This window comes from Spermophilus citellus, assembly GCF_964194105.1.
Source record: "Spermophilus citellus genome assembly, chromosome: 6".
In the NCBI taxonomy this organism is placed as follows: domain Eukaryota; kingdom Metazoa; phylum Chordata; class Mammalia; order Rodentia; family Sciuridae; genus Spermophilus; species Spermophilus citellus.
Genome location: NC_138187.1, coordinates 110,571,472 through 110,594,655, shown reverse-complemented (window position 1 = coordinate 110,594,655; position 23,184 = coordinate 110,571,472). Strand labels below are relative to the sequence as shown.

The 23,184-nt window shown below is 36.3% G+C and overlaps 1 protein-coding gene across 13 annotated transcripts in view; it reads right to left on the bottom strand.

The window, feature by feature from the left end:
- The window catches only part of CDC42BPA (CDC42 binding protein kinase alpha), a 327,214-nt gene extending 307,024 nt beyond the window's left edge, over window positions 1-20,190 (bottom strand). For all 13 annotated transcript variants that reach the window (XR_014022435.1, XM_081297456.1, XM_081297457.1 and 10 more), the window contains exon 1: window positions 19,249-20,190. Coding sequence is in view for 12 of the 13 variants with exons in the window: in XM_081297456.1 (XP_081153582.1) it covers window positions 19,249-19,426 (178 nt within the window). In the remaining variant the exon portion in view is untranslated. The remainder of the gene's footprint in view (window positions 1-19,248) is intronic.
- Window positions 20,191-23,184: the final 2,994 nt, after the last annotated feature.

Sequence of the window (23,184 nt, the reverse complement as noted above, 5' to 3'; positions counted from 1 at the left end):
GTTTTATTTATGGCTTTACTAATTTTGAATGTCATCTCTCCCTTTTAGGTAAAATGCAAAAGTAAATAAATTTCAGGCATATAATTGTCAACAAAATAAATGACGAACAATACAAAATAGAATCAAAATAACCCTATGAAACAAACTAATCAGAGTGATTTCTAATATAAGGAAACAAAGTATTATATAACTCAATAATAATTTCTGTTGGGGTGTGTTTTTCAATACACATTTGAGTGGAACTATTCCTGACATTCAAACTAAATAAACAAGTCATCTGCTGAAAACCTGACTTAAGAGTGTTAGAGGGGCTGGGATTGTGGCTCAGTGGAAGAGTGCTTGCCTAGCATGCATGAGGCCTTGGGTTAGAACCTCAGCACCACATAAATGTAAAATAAAGATACTGTGTCCATCTAAAGCTAAAAAATAAATATTTTTTAAAAAAGAGTAGTTAGAAAGCTGACCAATTTTCCCATTCAGTCATATGAATAGCTCAGAAACTCTCTGAAACAAACTTCTCTTAACACTGTCCTAAAAAAGAAAAGAGGGACATAATTGGTCAATTATTTAGACTTCAAAATTTTCTTTATGAAAAGTTGAAATTTATTACAAGAAGAGTTTCATTTAATATGAGGCATTGCTTTGGATTTACAAGGATCAATCTGAATTTCAGCTTGACCAGCTGAGCACTGCTAAAATAAAGCTATCTCCACAATTGCATATTTGACAAGTATTCTGATATCTCCCCTCACAGTACTTAATAGCTTACTAGTTTATAGAAATGATAATCATATGTCATTTGCATCATTTGTATGATGTGTCTTTCTGCTCTGTTTGCTGTGTTCAATTCCATAAACACTGAGTAATATTTATGTGCCTTGTGTAACTTCAGAAGTATCTATGTGTTAATGTAAATATGTAGAATTTAACATAAATAGATTTTTCTGGAATAAACTATCATCCTAAAACAGAAAAAAAACTATTTAGAAATTGCCATCTATAAGAACAGAGCAATTATTGAAGAAGAAAAAATACTGATCTACTAAAAGTACATAATGATGAGCTCTAATATCAATCTCCTGTTCACTGTGTCCACCTGAGGTACAGAACTCACATCTATAATTCCAGCAACTTGGGAGGCAGAGGCAGAAGGATCCTGAGTTCAAAGCCAACCTCAGCAATTTAGCAAGGCCCTAAGCAATTTAGCAAGACCCTGTCTCTAATTAAAATATAAAAAGGGACTAGGAATGTGTCTCAGGGATTTAAGCACCCTTGGGTTCAATCCCCAGTACCAAAAAAAAAAAAAAAAAAAAAGAAAGAAATTCCCAAAGAGAAAACAAGTTTGAAGACCAGTAAGGATTAAACAAACAAGACTTTAAAATTCTGCAAAAAAATTAAAACTACACTGAAATTCCATCTCACCCAGTCATAATAGCAAATATCAAGAATACAAGTAACAATAAATGTTTATGAGGATGTAGGGGGGAAGGTACATTCATATATTGCTAATAGGACTGCAAACTGGTGCAACCATTACCGAAAGCAGTATGGAGATTCCTCAGAAAACTTGGAATGGAACCTCCATTTGACCCAGTCATCCCACACCTCGGTTTATACCCAACGAACTTAAAATCGACATACTATAGGTAAACCAGGATGACTCATTTCAAATTCAACTATTTGAAGAGGTTGTACAAGGTAAACTTTTTGAAGATTTGCATGTCTTAAAAATGTCCTTATTCCACCTAATACTTGACTGAGAATTTGTCTGGATGCAGAATTAAAGTTTGGAAATTATTTTCCTTCAGCACTATCCTAGTTCTTTCCAGTGTTGCTGCTAAAAAGGCTAGTCTTTCTGATTCCTGATCCTTGTATTTTTTTTTTTCTTTTTGTGTTTCTTCTTTGTCCCCAGAGTTCTAGGACTTCTGCAATGCACGAACTATGAATTTTGGTGTGAATCAACTAACATTCACTGTGCTGAATGGGTCCCTTTTATCTAGAAACTCATGTCCTTCAGTTTCATAATGTTTTTCTAGAATTATTTCATTGACCATTCCTTCCCCTCTGTTCACTCTATTGGAATAAGAGAATACCTCTTATTCAGATTATTATTTAAACCTCCCAAACTGGTCCTCTATTTTTCTTTATCTTCTTTTTTCTATGACTTCCTGGGTTTTTTGCTCCATTATCTACAGTTTTTTTTTTTTCATTTTTGCCTCCCAATTCTTCTTTTTTAATATTTTTTCCCCTTAGTTGTTGATAGATCTTTATTTATTTATACGTGGTACTGAGAATTGAACCCAGTGCCTCACACATGCACTACCGCTGAGCCACAGTCCCAACCTTTTGCCTTCCAATTCTTGTATGGAGGTTTTCATTTTTGCTATCATATTTTTAATTTCGAAGAAACTTTTTCACTCTCTCTTATTTTCTTTTATGGCATTCTGATTTTATTTGACAGCTGTAGTATTTTATCTCTGAGAATATTAATTACAGTTTTATGTTTCTTTTTTTTTTTTTTTTTCAAGTTATACCTTCCTGGCAAAGTCTGTTTCATTAGTTTCTAGTTTGAGGGTTTATTTTTTTAATTTATTTTTTAATTTTTTTATTTTTGTAGTTGTAGATGGACAGCATGCCTTTATTTTATTTTTTATTTTTATGTGATACTGAGAATCAAATGGACAGCATGCCTTTATTTTATTTTTTATTTTTATGTGATACTGAGAATCAAACTCAGTGCTTCACACATGCTAGGCAAGCACTCTGCCACTGAGCCATAGCCCCAGGCCTCATTAGTTGCTAGTTTTTGTTGTTGTTGTTTGGGGGGGGCTGGTTCTCCCTATTGTTTGTAGCTGTACCTTAAACATTGGAGCCTTTCCTCCGATGTCTAATATTTCTTGGTTTTCTATTTACATTTAGTTTAAGAAAATGAAAAGAAGACCTGAAGCTCTGAATCCTCCAGTGAAGCCCACTGAATGAACTTCACTATAATGTGATTGCCTCAGTCTTTTACTAAAGTATCTGTAACTGGAGGCCTTTTTTTCTTGGGCTGGTCAATTCTCCAGAAATTGCTCTAATTTACAATCTTTGTGATAGGCCTACTGCCAGAATTCTAGGAGCCAAATAGAAGAAAACATTTATTTAATCTCCTTATTTTCAATATAAAAATGCCTACCCTGCTTGATGCCTTAACCCAGAAGGCTTCTATTTTAAACACCCAGTCTTTGTTTGAAGAGAGGGATAAAGTAGTCCAGTGACACAGCCTAGGGCAGGGGCGCTATCTAGAGTTTCTACCTGCTTCTAAAACAGTTTCAATCAATCCTCCATATTTCAGCCCAGTCACACCTCAACTTACAGAGATTCCTGAAAGCACCAATTTCTAAGACTTCTGAGGATGTTGCCAAATAAGCTGGACAGTTCCTCAGCTTAGACCAATGCTAACTTAGGATTCAACTTTCTCAGACCCCCTAAGTCATTATCATTCATCTGCTTTTTACTTTATAAAATTTCACTGCTCTTCTCATCCTTGAACATTTATGACTTTAAAAAAAAGTTTACTACAGTTTTCAGGGGGTTACAGAAGGGAATAAAATTACATTTTTGTATCTTCACCATCACCAGACTAATGCAACAAAATTTTAACTAAAGAAATCAGAAATTATTTGCATTTTACTTTATTCCTTACCTTTTCCTTTTCTCACTCCATTACATACTTGTCTACAGACTGCCAACTGCTGTTTTGAAATAGTCAACTGCTATTTTGAAATAAAAGAGAGTAATACAGACTGTCGATTGCTATTCTGAAATAGAATAGGGTAAATCAAAGAGGAAAACAGGTCCCTGACAAGAAAAATACTGAGTTTCAAGCAATGTTTCAAGATACCTAGATACACTGCTTTTAGTCTTGGGTGTAACAAGTATAACAGCATTAATTCATTCAACCAACATTACCAAACACCTGTTTTGTGTCACACACTTTCCAAGACAAGCAAAGGAGTAAGAGGAGTGGTACAAAAAGGCAACAAAAGATAATTCTGAGGGATGATGGAAGTGCTCTCTGTTCCTTAACAGCAATGGTAGTCATGACTCTACTTTGGTAAAATTCATAGGATATGATCAAAAAGAGTAAAATTTACTACATGTAAAAATTTTAAAGAATTTTTTTATTTTTTAAAGGTTGGTAGAAGCCAGGTATGGTGGCGCATGCCTATAACCCCAGTGATTTGGGAGGCTGAGGTGGCCAGCATTAGCAAAAGCAAGGTGCTGGGTTGGGGTTGTGGCTCAGTGGTAGAACACTCACCTTGCACGCATGAGGCACCAGGTTTGATCCTCAGCAACACATAAAAATAAAATAAAAGGGGCTGGGGTTGTGGCTCAGCAGTAGAGAGCTTGCTTGAGTGTACAAGACCCTGGGTTCGATCCTCAGCACCACAAAAAAAATAAATAAGTGAAATAAAGGTATTGTGTCCATCTACAACTAAAAAATAAATAAATAAATAAATAAATAAATAAAGGTATTGTGTCTGTCCACCTACAACTAAAATATAAATACCTTAAAAAAAAAGTGAGGTGCTAAGCAACTCAGTGAGACCTAGCCTCTAAATAAAATAGAAAATAGGGCTGGGGATGTGGCTCAGTGGTTGAATGCCCCTGAATTCAATCCCCAGTACAGCCCCCTCACCAAAAAAAAAAAAGGTGGGTAGAAAATATAAATAAAATTATACACACCTATATACATGTATATATACATATATGTGTAGTTATATACATTTAAGACATTTCATTTCGGATTACATACATATATCTTTGCAGTACCATGAAATTATATTGCCTAGTGACATCCTAGTCATCTTAAGTCTGTATAGGTACATTCCATGATATTCGCACAACAAAATCACTGACAACTCACTTTTCAGACTATGTTCCCATCATTAAGTGAGGCATGTATATATTAGGGAAATAGCCCTTCCCTAACCTTCCTCAGTATCTCAGATTTAAAGCCATAGGTAGAGCAAGTCAAAGTAAGTAAGAAGAAAAAGAAGTCATATTGGATTAGAGTATGGTGCTGAAAGCTGAACTGGATTAAAACAATATCCACATAAAGTGTTGCACACACTAGTACTGGGAGAGTCATGACAGAACCTGAGGAGCATGAAAGAGCATCCATGGGATAAAAGGACAGCCTGACATGAAGAGAGAGGCCTAGCATGGGGGCCACAGACTGAGCAAGACAAGGAGCGTGCCTTTAAGGGGAAAGGGGAACAGCAATCTGGCATACAGAATGAAGGTGCAAGAAGAGTGAAGTACTGCCTAAACAAAAAAGGGTAAAAAAAGTTATCTGTGTGATGGGAGGTCAATTACATACTGTGGGATCGATCACATAAGAAAATACATTAAGGATAATGGAAGCCATGATTCTGTTAGGAAGGAGAGTTACAATCTGGAAAAGAAAAAACTAGAATGAACCCTATAGTATTGGAATGGAATTAGATATTGATGTAAATTCATGATATATAATAAATATAGAAACAAAAATTTATAGAAGTAAATATAGTTATAAAAATAGATATTATACATATAAGTGGGTGGATGAGTAGATAGATAGCTGGACAGATGAATGGATGAAAACATAGACAGCTTTGTCTACAAGTAGAGCTGTGAGCAGCAACACAATAACAATGAGCATATATCTAACCTGGATCTTGGCATTTTTAAAACAACTTCCTCTATACTAAAAGGAACCAGGAACTCTAGAAAAATTGCTGATTCCAGGGATGGGGCAGGGAAAGCAAAGACAAACCTGAACCACCTTGTTATACTAGAAAGCAAGAAAGTTATGCTACTTGAGCATGACTCTATGCTCAAAGAAGTCATTGGAATCTGTCAAAGGACACAGAAGCTAATTTCAAGGGGCTCTTAACCAGCCAAAATCTGGGTCTATTCAAGCCTCAAAATAAATGGTAGCGGAGGACTATAACCTAATAGTAACAAAGAAAACCATTAATGAGAAAAGGGTATGTACATAATTTCCAAATGCCACCCCACAAAATACCTATTAATTAGAAAAAAAATCAGATATTATAGCCCTCACCTGTAATAATCTCAACTATCTGGGAGGCTGAGGGAGGAGGATGGTAAATTCAAGACAAGCCTTGAAACACTCACCAACTTAGTGAAAGTAAAAAGGAGTGGAAATATAGTTTAACAGTACAATGCCCCTGGATTCAATCCTCAGTACAATAAATACATACATACATACACAGAAAAGACGGGGAAAAGCAACTTTACAGTGAAGAATCCTGGCAGACTACATCTTGGGAGCAAATCTTTACCCCTCACACATCAGATAGAGGACTAATAACTAGGGTATATAAAGAACTCAAAAAGCTAAACAACAAATAGCCCAATCAATAAATAGGCCAAGGACCTGAAGAGACACTTCTCAGAAGATGATGTACAATCAATCAACAAATACATGAAAAAATGTTCATTATCACTTGCAATTAGAGAAATGCAAATCAAGATTTCATCTCACTCCAGTCAGAATGGCAGCTATTATGCATACAAACAACAATAGTGTTGTCGAGGATGTGGGGGGAAAAAGGTACACTCATACACTGATGGTGGGACTGCAAATTGGTGCAGCCAACATGGAAAGCAGTATGGAGATTTCCTGAAAAACTGGGAATGGAATCACCATTTGACCCAACTGTCCCTCTCCTCAGTCTATACCCAAAGGACTTAAAAACAGCATACTACAGGGACACAGTCACATCAATGTTTATAGAGGCACAATTCACAATAGCTAAACTGTGGAACCAACCTAGATATCCTTTAATAGATGAATTAATAAAAATAATGTGGCATATGTACACAATGGAATATTACTCAGCAACAAAAGAGAATAAAATCATGGCATTTGCAGGTAAATGGATAGAGTTAGAGAAGATAATGCTAAGTGAAGTTAGCCAATCCCCCCCCCAAAAAAAAACAAATGCCAAATGTTTTCTTTGATATAAGGAGACTGATTCATAGTGGGATAGGGAGCGGGAACATGGGAGGAATAGATGAACTTTAGATAGGGCAGAGAAGTTGGAAGGGAAGGGAGGGGGCATGGGGTAAATAATGATGGTAGAATGTGATGATCATTATTATCCAAAGTACAGGTATGAAGACACAAATTGGTGTGAATATACTATGTATACAACCAGAAATATGAAAAATTGTGTTCTATCTATGTAATAAGAATTATAATGCATTCTGCTTCACATATAAATAAAAAAAAATTTACATTATTAAAAGAAGAATCCTGGCAGGGCCCCAGGTATCAACTTAACAAGTTATGGGGCAATATTAAATCATGCACCCCTTGAGAGGAAGTAATGAAAAGAACACAACATCATTTCTATAATATTCTTATCAAAGATTATCTAAATCTAAATATGAAGAAATAAAACCTAAATGGGGTTACTGCAAAATACCTGCTCTACAATCTTTGAGATTCAAAGTCATGAAAGTCAAGAAAAATCTAAAGAGCTGACCCAGACTGAAAGACATGCCATCCAAATGTAACACAAGTTTCTAAACCGAATTCTTTTGCTATAAAGATATTAAGACAACTGATGAAACTCAAATGAAGTGGTGCATCATTTCTAAGGATTAGATGATATTTAATTTCTTGATTTTAACAGTTGTATTGTGATCATGAAAAGAATGTAGATAATGGGGCTGACCTGGGTTCAATCCCCAGCACCAAAAAACGGAAAGAAGGAAAGAAAGGGGGGGGGGGGCGCTGTACTGTACTTGCAATTTTTCTGAAAGTTTAAGTTTTTTTATTATTATTATTATTATTATTATTATTATTATTATTATTATTATTTACCCCTACTGCAGAAGGGAACCGCAAGCCTTCCTCTCTGGGTTTGTGGACCTATCCTTTGCTATGAAACAAGCACACTGGTACAGGGGAAAAAGGGTGTGTACAGCATGTGCATTGATACTCTTAGGTGGCCTCTATACCCATGCTTTCTACTGACCCAGCTTATGATGAAAACAAAAGCCAGGCATGATGGCCCACACAGTATCCCAGATGCTAGGGCAAATTCAAAGCCAGCCTCAGTAATTTAGCAAGACCCCTAGCAGTTTGGTGAGATCCTGTCACAAAATAGAGAATAAAAAGAGACTGGGGATTTAATTCAGTGGTGTAGAACCCCTATGTTCAATCCCTAATACCAAAAGTAAAAATAAAAATGATTTTTAAAGTGAAAAAATTATTAGAGAAGTAAACAAGGACCATGTTTAAAAATTGTGTACACCATGCCAAAAAATTTAAAGTCATCCTGAAAGCTGTCAGTTGTCATTGAAGATAGGTATTAGGCAGGATATTTACGTGATCAAAGACCATTAGTTTTTGTTTTTTTAATTCCTTTCACTAAACAAAGGTCCTGGATATGTAAAAATCCCAATGTTATCTGGTTAGAGACACATGTAATAAGGAGTTACAGATTACTTAGCATTTGAAGGGAACACAAAAACATGATTAATAGAACAGTATACACACATATGAAAGTCACGAATATCTAAATCCATTTATACAGGCTTATTACAAACAAGTCAATTGAGCCAGATGCAGGCAAAGTAGAATGAAGACAGGATAACCCACCAAGTATTGCACTTAACTGATATTACCACAGGCACACATGCAAAAGAAACAATATGATCACACTTAATTAAAATCTCAAACAATGTACCATAGCAAGGAACTTATATAAGAAACTGTCAGCTTAACATGTATCAGTCAGAAATGGGAGTGCCACATTACAAAGACATGCAGTGAAAAATGCAGAACCAGAGATTATACTAGACTTGCGAATAATATCTTGGTTTTAAACATAAACTCTAGGAAAATCTTTGTAAGTATTAGTTTTCATTGCATATCAACATGTTAGCTCACCACAATACCTGAGCTTTCAGTCTGTTGTAAAATGTTTCTTAGTAATGACTTTTGGTCAGGGCAAAGCCATATAGGTAGCTAACAATATAATCTCTAAGTAGGGCATTAGTCACTGCCTCCTAGAGACAATATTTCCTAATATTTTAAAACAAGTTTTTTTTAAATTCAATACAGATCACTAAGTAAGTGCTTGACTACTTTTAAGAATATCTAAGTCAGACTGAGGTTGTAGCACAGTAGTAGAGTGCTTGCCTAGCATGTGTGAGGCACTGGGTTCAATCCTCAGCACCTCATAAAAATAAATAAAATAAAGGTCCATCAACAACTAAAAATTTTAAAAAAAAGAATATCTGAGTTACCCTGGGACATTAACCACACCTAATAAATAGTGATACTTACGAACAAGATTCTGTTTTGGAAAGATCTCTGATTAGCTTAGTTCTATTTCACAACTATGACAGTACCTATCTGTATCAATAATTAGAGAATCAATTCAATTAGAAAATAATCAAGCTTTTCTGAAAAGAAAAAACATTTACTAGGTTAGCAGGAGCACCTTCACAAAGCCAAAAACTACACAAAGGAAAAACTCAAAAGCATATATCAAGTTTTACTATCCTTTGTTTATAAATATATACCTAACATATATATATCCCCACACCAACTTAATATATATTGCCAAAATATCTTGCAGGTGATGCAAATGAGGGGTTGTAGCTCAGTGGTAAAGTGCTTGCCTAGCACTTGTGAAGTTCTGAATTTGATCCTCAGCACCACATAAAAATAAATAAATAAAATAAAGATATTGTGTCCATCTACAACTAAAAATATTTTTTAAAGTACTAAAAAATGTTAAATATGCAAATGAAAAGGTAAATCATTCAAACCTTCACCTTTGTTTGGACTTTAATGTAAATTGTGACAATATTCAAAAAATAATTCAGTAGAAGAATTTGGGAATCATTTCCTTTCACATAACCAGTTTAAAGCTCTGACATCATGTATGGTTCCCTAGTGTATGCCGGCATTGCCCAAATTTAATCAGTTGTTTCTCATAAAGAGTTCCACAATTAAAATGACTTAGACCAACAAAGTTAAAGAAGTTCCTGTATCAGAACTTTTGAAACTTCTATGAAAATATGCTTTCTAATATCCAAAGAGGGATGCAACAAGTAATAGTTCCCACTCTCACATATCCACTGAACCCTTAATTATCAAAATATTCGTTTATATCTCTTGACATATAATTTCAAAAATGCTAGTGAACACAATTAATTTTCTTCTTACTTACTGTAAGATCACAATAGGCATCCATGGATGCTACATAATCTTTAGTCCATAAAAGGCCTGAAGTAAACAACATATCAATAATGATTTTAATCTTCTGTGCTGAGGTCTAGAACTCTACCAGTAATTTTCAGATTGAAGTTATATAAAAATAAAATTTAACTAGCCACTTCATAATATTTACTATCACTAGTAGAAAAAATGGCATTAGCTTAATATGAGTCAGAAAATAGTTCAATTAATAACAAAATAGTTCAATTAATTTTCCAATGCAAAATATCTTATGTTAAAAGAGAAACTAAGGGGCTGGTGTTGAGGCTCAGTGGTAGAGTACCTGCCTAGCATGTGTGAGGCCCTGGGTTTGATTCTCAGCACCGCATATAAATACATAAAATAAAGGTCTTTAAAAAAAAAAGAGCACAAATTGCTATTAAAGAGAGAGAGAGAGAGAAAAAAAAACTAAGATGTTTGCATAGTCACATACAGATACTTTCAATGCAATAAAATTTAATAAAATATTGTGAGACGTTTGTTAATGTTAAAGTTATTTACATGTATCAGTACAGTTATACACTTCAATTATACTTAAGTAAAAAAAAATGGCATTTTAGTTTTTCCTTATCACAAAACTACACAGATTAGAAATTTTAAAAGTAATGGGTTTCGGTACACGCCTGTAATTTCAGCTATTCCAGAGGCTGAGGCAGGAGAATCCCAAATTCAAGACCAGCCTCAAGAACTTAGAGATTCTACCTCAAAATAAAAAAGGCTGGGGATATAGCTCAGTGGTAGAGCACCACTAGGTTCAATCCCCAGTATTGAAAGGAAGGAAGGAAGGGAGGGAGGGAAAGAGGGAGGAGAACAGAACAGAATGGGAAAGTAGCCCACAAAATATAAGACAAATCATCAGAAAAGAAAAACCCTAAACTGACTTATCTTCTGGCAAAATAAGCTATTATGATGATGTCCATTTTTCACAGACTTTGAGATGTTCAGCAACTTGCCTAAATCATCCAGCAAATAATTAGACTCAGTCTAAATCCAAAACCCCTGATCTTTAAACTATCAAGATGAATTATTCTCTAGAATTATTATCTGCTACCATAATATCTGGGGAAAAAAGTTTATGATGATTACAGAGTTCTAATTGTTTACAAGATGCTGAAATAGCACCAATTATATATGATTTTTCTCCTTAAAACTTTTTCTCTGGTTTCATTACAGTACAAATAAATAGGTGCTGGCACATGAAACAGCTTCAAGCATACAGTGTTATACCCAAGTTAATTCCCACGCTAGTCAAAAAGTCCGAAATGAACTGCTTAGCTAAAACACTGGAAATTAAACAATACTTAACACTATAACGGATTCTAAAATTGCATGAATCCATTACCCTTTCCTCTTAAACATCATGAAGTATTGAAATCTTTTCAGATACACAACAGTTTGTGTAATAGTTTATATAACATATCACAATTACAGTAACTTAAGCTGTAAGAGATAAAGTGAAAATTTCTATATCTAATGTAAATGCCTATAAATTAAAAGCAAATTTAATCAGTATAAGAAAATGTCATACACAGAAACTTCTCAGTAATTTCAAGGAATTTTTAGGAATTGACCACACAGATTATTATACCTAATTCACTTATAGGGTGTACTTCTTAGATATAATTCTATCAACAGCACCGCTTTTATACTACACCACAATTAAGTTTATCTTTCAGATCACGACTTTCACACAGTAAATAAAGTCCACAATCACTGCATAAAATATCACTTTTTCATATTTGGATTCTTTCTCCAAACCATATAGTATCCCAAAATTTCTTTCTAACCCCGAATCTCAAGAGTTTCAAGGAAAGCCACAATCTCATATTGAAATAGCATCTTCCAAAGACTTATAAAACACTGGTTGCCATTCCTCCTTCAGATATTCTGCACACACACACAAAAAAGATTCCATAACCAGATAAATTCCATAAATTATTGAATAACCTACAATATTTTAAAGTTAAATTTTATTGAAAAGTTTCTCAAACTTATCTGACTATATAAACTTCCCCACTCCCCACACACATAAAGTGTCTTTCAATATCCCATGGATCTACAGAACACATTTTGAAACTAGGGAAGAAGCTAGATGAAGAAGTCCTATTACTAAACAGAAGCAAAAATTCAATACAGAATTAAGGGGCAAAAAAGTGAATTGGAAATGGGGAGCCAAATCTCCATGCCTCCTGTTATTATGAAGCCAAAATGCCACTCTTCCATATAGTGCATATAAGGGAATACTAGAACAGGAAGAAAGGATCAGCCAACAGAAAACTGGTCATTCTCTACCTATTGACCAGAAAACCAGGTAAAAATTATGAAGAGGAAATGTGGAGAAGCTATCTAGGAAGTCCTGATCAGCATTAATTGAAAGAAAAGAAAATCCTCTAAATCTGGAAAGGAGTTTTACATTCAATGTAAAAGGGACGCTCACACTAATGCCTGGAATAACATTTAGTTATAGTGTGGGCCATTAAAAATATTATGGAAAGAATTTCTTGATTCATCAAGATATGGAAAAAGCAGTTGAGCAATTCATGGTCTTTAATACTTAAAACTTGAGTCACTCTGCCTAGCAGTTCCATGATAATAAAAAAAAAAAAAATCTATGAAACTAGCAAATCCTCACCTATTATCTATCCTAGAGTTAATCTGGGTTTAATAGGAAAACACACCAAGAAACTACTACTATTGTTTATAGGTCATATGGTTATGACCAATGAAAGTCAATATTCATTAGCCAAAATAGAAAAGGGAAATTACAAAGGAGTGATGTTAAGTCTGTCTAGTATATTCTTCTAAATTAAAAATACACAATCATTCACAAGTCAGACTGAAGCAGCAACTCAGGAACACAGTTTATATTGATTCTCATTCTTTCCCCTTTCTGTTCTCCCCTTTACCTCTTGTCTCCATTCCTTTTCCCCTTCTCTTTCAATGTTATCCAAGTTATTGTTTCCCTACCTACACTTTTTTTTTTTTTTGGGGGGGGGGGGGTATTGAGAATTGAATTCAGGGGCACTCAACCACTGAGCCACATCCCCAGCTGTATTTTGTATTCTAGACAGACGGTATCACTGAGTTGCTTAGCGCCTCTCCTTTGCTGAGGCTGGCTTTGAATTCTCAATCCTCCTACCTCAGCCTCCTGAGCTGCTGGGATTATAGGCATGTGCCACCACACTCAGCCCTACACTCCTTTCCTTCATTCAACTCATCTGTCACTAATCTATCATGTGTCCTCTTTGAAGAAAAAAGAAAAACCTATGATATTTTCACTGCTAAATAATCAACATGATATAGCTTCATCTACCCTATCATATTACACACACACACACACAGGTTTGAATCCAGGGGTGCTCTATCATTGAGCTATACTCCCAGCCCCTTTTATTTTTGAGATAGGGTCTCACTAAATTGTCAGGGCTGGCCTCAAATTTGCAATCCTCCAGCCTCAGCTTCCCCAGTACCTGAGATTACAGGTTTGTGCCACCACACTGGCTCAAACTCAATCTACAATGAGAAATACAAGAAAACACAAGTGTTTTACATAGCAATACTTATTCTATATATGATGAGCTTAATATTTCCAACTACTCTAATTTTTAAGTGCTGGTTAGACTTAGTAAATTAATTCTAAAACTTCACAATCAGTAGGATGAAAAATAAAGAGTTTTATACAGAACAAACTGGCAATAAATGTACCAAAAGCAGGGCTGGGGGCTGTAGCTCAGTGGTAGAGAGCTTACCTAGCACATGTGAGGCAATGGGTTCCATTCTCAGCACCACATAAAAATAAATAAAATAAAGGTATTGTGTCCATCTACAACTAAAAATATTTTTTTAAGTACCAAAAGGGAAAAAGTTTTGGAAAAAAACTTTTTGCCACAGAGTAGTACAGTAAAATACTAATTTGTGCCTAAAGTAGCCTGGGCTAACTGTGTAATAGCAACAAGTCCTAAGATGCATAGCACATTTCATAAAATTTCCAACATATTATGGCATTTGCTAAGATATAACTTAAATTTCCATAAGAAATAACTATATTTCTAAAATTCTTAAAGTGTTAATCCTGATATCCTGTTCTCATTCATAAAACAATATACTTAAAAGAAAAAGTGATGTTCCTTAAAATAATTACTAATAAATGTCTTAATTTGTTGCAGTAACCAATACCATTTAGCAACTACCTCTAAGAGTTATTTGAGAGAGAATATAATAAGTCATCCCCCACTTGTTGGACATGTTCCTGCCATGTGCCAGAATTGTGTTGGATAAAATAATTGTATTCACGCTTACAATAACTAGATAACTAGTATAAAGGATGTAAGTGTCCGATCTGTTTTTGAAGATATTTATATGATCCTAATTGAGAATTTACATAAAAAATAAATTGATCATCTGTATTCAATTAATGTCTTGATAATTTGATATGGTTAATAAATTCTACTCAGGAAAGCTAACAATAAAGAACAGCAGACACAAAGAATAAAACACCCTAGACATTTAGATCCTTCTAAGCAAGCCACAATTTACCTCACTCAATTAACCCACACATGAAAAAAATGTAAATAAGCTTTACAACTACTTTCATAAAAGAAAATGTTGAGGCTGGGGTGGTAGTTCAGTGGTAGAGCACCTGCCTAGCATGTGTAAAGCACTGGGTTTGATTCTTAGCACCACATAAAAATAAAAGTCCATCAACAACTAAAAATATATTTTCAAAAGGGAAATGTTTACACCATAATACCTGCCTATGTGCCTGAGTGACAAGTTTATCAATCATTTATTCTCTGTGTAGCACACATAAAATATGAATAAGCGGGCTGGGGATGTGGCTCAAGTGGTAGCGCGCTCGCCTGGCATGCGTGCGGCCCGGGTTCGATCCTCAGCACCACATACCAACAAAGATGTTGTGTCCGCCGAGAACTAAAAAATAAATATTAAAAATTCTCTTCTCTCTCTCTCTCTCCTCTCTCACTCTCTCTTTAAAAAAAAAAAAATATGAATAAGCTTTAAAATTGTTTAATGATTATTTGCATAAAATGTAATGATTATTTGCATAAAAGATCAGAAGGCATCAAAAAAATTATCCACATACAGCCCTGCAAATTTTTGTCATATGAAATATTATCTTATATCTATTTTTAAGTAAATTGGTAAAGAATTCCCTAAAATTCCAATTTCCCATTTCAAAGTAGAAGACAGCCAATTCAATAAATAATGAACTCATACAGTCATCAAGTTAGTTTACAACGTTGAAGTTATTTTTACTTCTATAAATTTACTGTAACTATTCTAGAATTATACTTCTAACTTTAAAACTACCACTTTATAAACAAACATACAAACTATAATCAACAGTTTAGAAAACATAGGAGATAAAAACATTGTCTTTCAAATCATACTGCCTATAACTGGAAAATATTATTATTAAATTTAAAAAGTTATCTATGGTCTTAAGGTGCTTTTATCCCCATTCACCAGTACTCTTCAGCTTAATCCCCTCTTCCTCCCTCCTTTTCTACTTATTTCTTCCTTCAAGCCATAGGTACCAAAAGCAAGGAATGCTATCAAATAAAAACAACATGTCTGACTTTGAATTGTCAGTTTTGTTACTGTCGTGATACTGTTGTGAACAAAACATTAACTGTACTAATATAAAAGTAAAATGAACCATAACTAGGAATAAATGAAATCAATGGAAATGAGGCATTCGTTAAAATCTTGGCTGACTGCTTTTTTTTTTTTTTTTTGGTAGTTGTAGATGGACAGCATGCTTTTATTTTATCTATTTATATTTTTATGTGGTGCTAAGGATTGAACCTAGAACCTTGCACATGCTAGGCAAGTGCTTTGCCACTGAGTTACAGCCCCAGCCCCAGCTGACTCCATTTTTAAAAGTAACCAATTATCAGCATAAACTCAAGAGTATCTAGGTAGTACTTGCATAAATATAAATAACAAACACAAATATTTAGTACACAATACACAGTATTTAACTATACTGTTCTGCTGCAATTACTTTAAAGATTTAAAGACCTAATATTTTTCAAATTATTAAAATCAAACTAAAAATGATATATAAGGCAAATCTAAATTACCAAATTTAACCCAAACAATAATCCCTTGCAGATTCCATCAGATATCAATATTAATAATAATAATGATGTTCTAAAAAATCAAATTGAGACAAATTCACAATCTGGAAATTTCCTTAATCTAAATTGTTTTCTATATAATGTTAGGTAATGCAAATAACATAGATGATTTCCCAAAAATGTAATCAATTTATACATGAAGTATGGCTCATTTATTTTAATTCTTGGATGAAAAATAATGTCATTCTTAACCTAAATTCCCCAATAACTTATGGATAGTAAATACTACCACGATACATCCCCACAGCTCTTCCATTCTTTTTTATTCTTTCTTTCTTATTCTTCACTCAATCTTCTGTGGTTAATATCCACCATTTTCAAGACCTCATACTCCAACTGGAGATATAACTCTGTGGTAGAGCATCTGCCTAGCATGTGTAAGGCCATAGGTTGTACTCCCAGCCTCGCCAAAAAAAAAAAAAAAAAAAAAAACTGTTGAGACTTATCAGACACTGCCTAGCCCTATACAAAATAATTCCTTAAAAAGTCTATTCTCAGGCTGGGGTTGTAGCATAGTTATAGAGCGCTTGCCTGGCACATGTGAGGCACTGGGTTCAATCTTCAGCATCACATAAAAATAAATTAATAAAGGTTATTTTAAATTTTTTTAATTCTATTCCCTTGATCTCTAAGTACTGAAAAACAATGATAGTTTAAGAAATTGTACAGTTTGTTATCAGACTTCTAAAAAGAAAAGCTGTGAAGGATACAACTAAAATAACTATCAATTGTGATAAGTCCTGGTTAGAATTACTTTAGGGATCTTAATAAAAATATAAGGTATTTGGCTAAATACTTGCTTTTTGTTTTTTCACTTTTTTGGCTTAAGTAACTAAATAAGCAACAGTGCTTTCTATGCATACAGAAGAAACAACATCCAAGAAAATATACTTAATGGAAAGACATAAGTTAACAATACAGCAAAATATCTCAAAGCACAAAGCTTTGAGATATAAATCAGAAGTAGATGGAGAACATTTCTCTGTTATCATAAATTATATAAAATTATATTTTCCACTGGTACACATACTTTTCCCACTATTTTGCAAATGAGAAAGGATGTTAAATGACAATCACAATCACAGACTAGAGTGTCACTATAAAACCATAATTTCAAAACTCAAACTATAAAAATACCAAAACCTTCATGGAGGGGGAGACGTGGAGACACTGGCACACACCTATAATCCCAGCCATCAGTCTGCTGAGGCAGGAAGATAGCAAGTTCAAGGCCAGTCTTGGCAATTTAATGAGACAGCATCTCAAAACTAAATTTTTTTTTAAAAAATGGGCAGGGTGATGTTCCTCAGGGATAAAAGCACCCCTAGGTTCTATCTCCAGTATCACAAAAAATAAACCAATAAATAAAAATACCAAGACCTTAGTGTTCGAAAAGAAAACACTATAGAACTCCTAAAATTCAGGAAACATGAGAAACTACACATGCTTTATAAAATACTTTACTCTATACATTAAACACACACACACACACACACACACACACACACACACCCCAAAACCAGCACTCTTGAGAGAGCAACTTCTTGAAAGATAGTTTAGATTTCTTACATTTCCAGTATGACTATGGTGGCCTATTTTTTTTAAAATCATCCCATTCACATATTTTTTAAAACCTCATGACATCATGTTGCTATAAATCTTTTAATACTCGCAAATTTGATAATTACAATTATTATATGTTTGGGATTCTTGAATCAGTGGTTGACCTAAAAAACTAATTTTGAATAAATTTCAAAATAAAAAAAGAAAAGAAACAATCAGCCCTTGATTTTTACTTCAGGAAAATAAAGTATCACTTGGGAACAAGGATATTTTGGCATAAAAACTTTTCAATTAAAAAAAAAACATCTTTTCAACCAATTAATATTACTAGTATTTCAAAGGTACAAAATGCTAGTTGGCCAAAAATCTTTCCAAAGCCAATGCATACCACTATATATGGACTGGGCAATGATCACAGCAGTCAGGTCAGACTGCACCCATACATAACATGAGAGGCTGAAGAATTTCAGCCAAGCCTTGAAGCTTGAAGGTCACACGGAGGGATAGCTCACAGAGCATCAATGATCAATTCCACTACAAGAAGTCTTCTAAATATAGAAGTCTTCTATATTTAGAAGACTGGAACCAAAAGACTAACTAACAGTTTAGACTGAAACTCAAGAGTAAAGTCTTCAGGTGGTAGCTTTCCCCATTCTCCATCAACAAATTTTTTTAAGTATTTGTCAAGTCATCTTTCTGAACATAACAACTTTTTTTAAAGCCCATGTTTAGCTTGTGCTTTGCTTGCACTATATGGAGATGAAATGAAACACACTGCTCAGCACCTTCACCTTTCTGTTGTCCTAGGATAAACAGACATTTCAATATCTCCTCCCATTTCAAGAGTGATTTCCAAAATCTGGGAAGGAATGTTTCCACCCACAAATACCTTTCAATTGAATGGCTGTCATACTGCCATGGATAAGGCAACACTGAACAATGATCCATTTTTGCCCATCCCAAATTTATTTTAAATCTCTTACTGCTGACCTAAAAACCTAAGTTCTTCATCATAATTTCCATAATAGGTAGGCCTTCCGTCAAGGCAACAATTGAGTAGCGTGCTCTTACTCTTGAAAAAATATTTACCAAAAACCAGGGGAAAAAATCTTGAAAAACTAGTGTTTGATCTTTAATTATAAATATATATAATTTTTTCATTACAGAGAGTTTACTCATAATTCTCCATAACAATTAAATCATAAAGACAGCTAAAGATTTTTTTTAACTTACCCCATTCTAGGTATTCAAGAATGTTCTTCTCTCTTCTCAATGGAGAATTATTGCATTCATCATAAAGGCAGATGAGTATATCCAGTAAGGTCTCCACGCTGAAGCACTGCCCATTGGTCTGAGCCGGCCCATCCAAAATAAATTGCTCCAATTGCCTCAAACGCACTTCTCCGGACATGTTTGCTTCGATTTCTGTTGATTTGCTTCTAAATTGTTATTACAAGTTTGACTATTTACTATTTGAACCTAAATTTTAAAAGGTGTGGTTTCAGAAATAAACCACTTGTTATTCCAATAACTGTCATGCAATGCCGGTGCTGAATTAAACATCCAATACACCAGTAACCTCACTTAACTGAAACGTCTTCAATTACACCCATATACATATATTTGGAGGGTAAGTTATCATAAAATATATTTAATACATTTTAAATGAATAATACAATTAAATCGTATATTTAAATAAAATAATAATTAAACGAACTAGAGTCAACACTTCTTAAAAAAAAAAAACTCTTCTCCTTCATTCAAAATTCAACTCGTGCAACGTAATCCTGAAACGAATCCGGTTGCATCATTAATGAATAAAGTCCCCCTTTGCATCAGCAATTTACTCCCCGGGAAGAAAGAAAATAGAAAAGGGAGGAAAAAAACAGAATATATAGAAGGGGGAGGGAAAACCAAAAATTCTGCTGCAAATCCTCCCAACCGCCACTTGGATAATGCATCAGCGGCAATTTCTCCAGTGGGAAAGGGAGGGGGCGAGGTCCCTGAAGCAGCTCTCCTCAGCGCCGAGCACGCCAAGTCTTGCCCGGAGGAGGCTTTTCCTTTCTCCTCCCGAGGTCCTTCTTTTTAAGGCTTTGCAGTTAGTCCTATTTCCAACTGATTCCGGCGAAAACTCTTCATTTTTTTCTCCCGGCTTCTCCCAGGGGCCTGACCGGCGGCACGGCCGGGATTAGGAAGGCGGGCTGCGGGCGGCTCTCCCACCCGGGCTCCGGGAGCAGCGGCTACTTGGCCGCCGGAGCCCGCTCCATGTCGGTGGTCGCTCGCGGCCCGGGCCGGGCCGCGCCGCGCCTGGCGGAGAGCCCGGTGTCCCCTGCACCCGGACCGTGGCCGCCGCGCCGGAACCTCCCGATGCCCCTGGGCGAGGGGGGTGCTCTTCTGGATTCAAAGGACACGGACGGCAGCAGCTGCGGCGTCGCGGGCAGCTCCGGCGGCTACTTCTCCCCCTTCTTCACACCCCTGGGTTAAGGGCATCTTTCCTTGGAGAGGAGGGAGGAGGCTGAGGCGCAGGAGGAGGGGTCCGTGCTGCTGGTGTGGAGACCAGAGGCTGCCGCAGCCCGGCTCCCAACCACTCCCTTCCTTTCCCTCCCAGCCTCCCCCGCCTTCCCGCTCCTCTCGCGCTCGCGCCCGGGACTCAGCGAGGCCGCTCCAGTCGGCACCGCACGCAGCGGAGGCTCGCGGACGAGTCCGGATCCAATATGGCGGTCCCCGCCCGCGCCCCCGCGACACACGCGCGCACTCGCCCTCTCCCCGCCCCCGCCGGAGCCCCGCACGCAGCCGGGCGTTGTCCTGCGGCCCAGCAGAGTCGAGGCCCCGGAGGGGGCGCCGGCGGCTGCACAAGCCTGAGGCGCGTGCTGAGGGCCGACTCGGCCCGCAAAGCTACGGCTGCCGCAGTGTGGAATGCAGGGATACGGGAGGACTAGGGGAGGTCCAGGTGGCGGTGGCGAAGGAGGCTATGGAGACAGCATGACCGAGCCGAGCTGTGGAGCTGCGGCAGGACGCGGGCTGGGAACTGCGCCACCGCTGCCACGCCACTGGCCCCGGATCCCCGAGGCTTCTCCCACACATCGCAAATCGTCCTAGGAGATGCCACCTGTCTTGCACATTTGCTCAGAAGGTCTAGAAGCAGACGCCTTTCTGCTTCCAACAAGCTCTGGAAAAGACGGTGCCTCTTGACCGCTCCTTACCTGTCCGTCCCTACTCCCGCCCCCCAAATTCGGTTCTTACACAGTCGAGTCATAATTTCTTGGGTGTCTGAATAAAGAATTTATGTCACTTCTCAGGACAAAAACATAACACTTATATGCGCTACCATCCAAGTGATATTTTTGTGCGCGCCCGGGCGCGCAAAAGAGAGAATTTCCCATCTCTATTTTCAAAAGTTTCCCAACGTGGAGCCTGGTGTTTTCTCCTCCGGAAATATTCTAGATGCTGCCTGTTTATCCTCAGCCAAGGTTACCGCCTACAGGGCTTTTAGCTAATGAAAGGAGTCAGGACAGTTCATCTCTGTTATCAAACCTATACCCCATTTGCACACACACAGATAAGCACACAAGCACACTTATGATCCAGTGGCTCCACGCAGCAACTGGGGCAGCAAAGGCAGTCACTAAAGAGCTAAATCACCTGAGGCCTGTAGGGCCTTTCCAGGTTTTTATGATCTTGGTTTGAAGAGAGCTCTCTACAAAATTCTCATGGAAGATCCCACATTTAAATTAATACCCCTAAACTAGGTCATTACATTTCCATTATTTCCTCTCAAATTTTCCATCTCTATGATCTTTCTCCTAAACACAATTATATTCTATTCCTTTTTCACCCCCATTATCCATGTCAATGCCCACCATGCATCTTTTTATACCTTGGTATTATGGAAGCCCAAGAAGAAGGAGAAATGAAGATCTAAACATGAGTCCTAAAAGTAAAGGCTAATAGAATTATTCAGTTTGCTGTGATTCACACAATATTGTGAATGTTTTGTGAAATCTACACTTGCCTGACTTAAATAAGGACAGCATTATTTTCAATGTGCTCTTGGCACATGAATATATTTAAATGTTCAGACTAGAAGTCAATCATTTCCAACCATGACATATTTATGTGTTGTCTAATTATAAAAGTAGAAAAGCAAAAAAGAAAAATTTAATTATAAACTAAATAATAATCAACATTTTGATGTTTATAATTTGTTTTCCTAAAAAATGTTTCATAGTAAAGGACAGTTTTACAGCTTCCAGTTTAGTTACCAATGCATTACAAATGTCTTTGTAGGTAAACAAATATTCTTCAACAACATGATTTTTAATTGTGAAGCCATCACATTTTGACAATTTCAACTGACCATGAGATGCGGTAGTAAAAAAGTAATCAATTCCTTCTTCTGCATTTTCAAATACAATATACTAGTGAGCTGATTCCAAGATACTAATCCAACTTACAAATAACTATCAGGAAATTTAAAAAAGAACCAAAAACATTTTATGTCTCAATAAATACTCATTAACAAGGGAGGTATGAGATGTAGATACTTAGATACTTTCTCTATCTGTCTCTCTCATTCTGTGGGTGCCGGAGGGTGCTGGCACCACTAGGGAGGGACAGAACCCAGGGCCTCAGGCATGCCAGGCAAGCACTCTACCACATAGCCACATCCCCAGACCCAGATAAGCTTTTTTTTTACAAAAGAGTCGAGCTGCCAGATCTCTCTATTCTATTAGCACTTGGGTACCACACACGGTTCAGGGTATTGAAGTTTATTAAATAACCCTTTCCACATTTTTAGAGAACAAAGGGAAGAATTTATTTTTATTTTTAAAAAAAGCACAAAGAGAAGGAAGAGGTTGAACCCAATCAATTTTGCTTGAATAATTCAAGCTCAGAGACTTAATAATTAACTAGACACTAAACACATTGTGCGGGTGTTATTTTAAATGTTCTAGTTGAAGTGTGAACATGCTTGTTAATGAAACCGGTCTTAAGCCAAAGAAAGGCACAGCCCCAGTGGCCATACAGTGCTTGAAGTTACTCCCACAAAACACAGGAGTGCTACAGGCTGCCTGGCAGGGCATTCTTCGGGCAAAGAACCTGGAGGAGGTCTTCTTTGTGAAATTCTGCTTGGGGACCTACAGATTAAGTGTATACCACTGCAAACAT